The 1,487-nt window shown below is 40.4% G+C and overlaps 1 protein-coding gene across 1 annotated transcript in view; it reads left to right on the top strand.

The window, feature by feature from the left end:
• alg13 (ALG13 UDP-N-acetylglucosaminyltransferase subunit) overlaps positions 1-1,487 on the top strand; it is a gene marked incomplete at its 5' end in the record, with an annotated part of 15,304 nt that overhangs the window by 1,696 nt on the left and 12,121 nt on the right. The window contains 1 exon segment of the mRNA XM_014028446.1: positions 393-457. Within this exon segment, the coding sequence (XP_013883900.1) occupies positions 393-457 (65 nt within the window).

The following is a 1,487-nucleotide window of genomic DNA, read 5'->3' on the forward strand; positions in this document are numbered from 1 at the left end:
CTGTAATCAGATTACTGTCCACACTCTGTAATCAGATTACTGTCCACACTCTGTAATCAGATTACTGTCCACACTCTGTAATCAGATTACTGTCCACACTCTGTAATCAGATTACTGTCCACACTCTGTAATCAGATTACTGTCCACACTCTGTAATCAGATTACTGTCCACACTCTGTAATCAGATTACTGTCCACACTCTGTAATCAGATTACTGTCCACACTCTGTAATCAGATTACTGTCTACACACTGTAATCAGATTACTGTCTACACACTGTAATCTGATCACCATCTACACTCTGTAATCAGATTACTTTCTGTAACAGAGATGTCTACACACTGTAATCTGATCACCATCTACACTCTGTAATCAGATTACTTTCTGTAACAGAGATGCAGAAGACAGACTACATGGTGTTCGCAGGGCGTCAGTACTTCCTGGGAGACAAGTGTCAGGTAATACACCTTACTCAGGTGCTCGGGGTGGAGAAGCTCTGTTAATTTTATTGAGATTTTCTTTTCTTTTCGGGCATTCGTTCCTGRCTTTCATGTTTGTTTTGGATTCTGTGCAGCTGGATTGATTTTTGCCAAAACTTTTTTATACTTTGCTCTTTATGATGCATAACCATAGCAACAGGTTTGTTTTACAACAGGGAGCAGCTTTTTAATAGGATTAATATAGCAAAATCTGAATCATCACCACAACTAAAGCTACAAATCCCAGAGGAGTTGAAAAGGAGGTGTCATGAATGCAGAGCAGGAGCAAAGAGGCGAGAGAGAAGGAAGTTCAAACCATCTCTTCCATCAATCCTAATGGGCAACATGAGATCATTAGCTAACAAACTGGATGAACTTCAAGCTCTCACAAGGACTCGGAGTATAGGGAATGATGTCATGTGTTTCACTGAGACATGGCTGCAGGATCATGTCCCTGATGCCAARGTATCTCTGCCAGGCTTCCATACGAGCAGACAGAGATTTAAAGAGAAGCAGGAAACAGAAAGGAGGTGGATTAGCGGTGCTTTTCAACAACAGATGGTGTCATCCAGGACATGTTACTGTGAAGTTATGTCACTGCAGACAAAACATTGAAKTCTTGGCAGTAAATTTCCATTKTTATTTATCAAGAGGGTTCACCAGTGTTATTTTTGGCAGCTGTTTACATTCCACCCTCAGCTGCTGCTAACAATGCGTGTGATATCATCAGTTCTGTTGTTGCCAAGATAAGGACACAACACCCCAATGCAATTGTGTCAATATGTGGTGATTTTAATCATGCCTCACTCTCTGCTACACTGCCAACATTTCAACAGTTTGTCAGCTGCTCTACCTAGAAAACAAGACATTGGATTTGTTTTACAGAAATGTTAAGGATTCATATATCGCCAATGCAAGATGGGGTCTTGCATTAGAGATACAGCGGGTAAAATAAGTAATGTGCACGTCACCATTTTTCTCAGTAAATATATTACTAGAGGTACTAATG

The sequence above is a fragment of the Austrofundulus limnaeus genome, unplaced genomic scaffold, assembly GCF_001266775.1.
Source record: "Austrofundulus limnaeus strain Quisiro unplaced genomic scaffold, Austrofundulus_limnaeus-1.0 Scaffold764, whole genome shotgun sequence".
Taxonomy (NCBI): domain Eukaryota; kingdom Metazoa; phylum Chordata; class Actinopteri; order Cyprinodontiformes; family Rivulidae; genus Austrofundulus; species Austrofundulus limnaeus.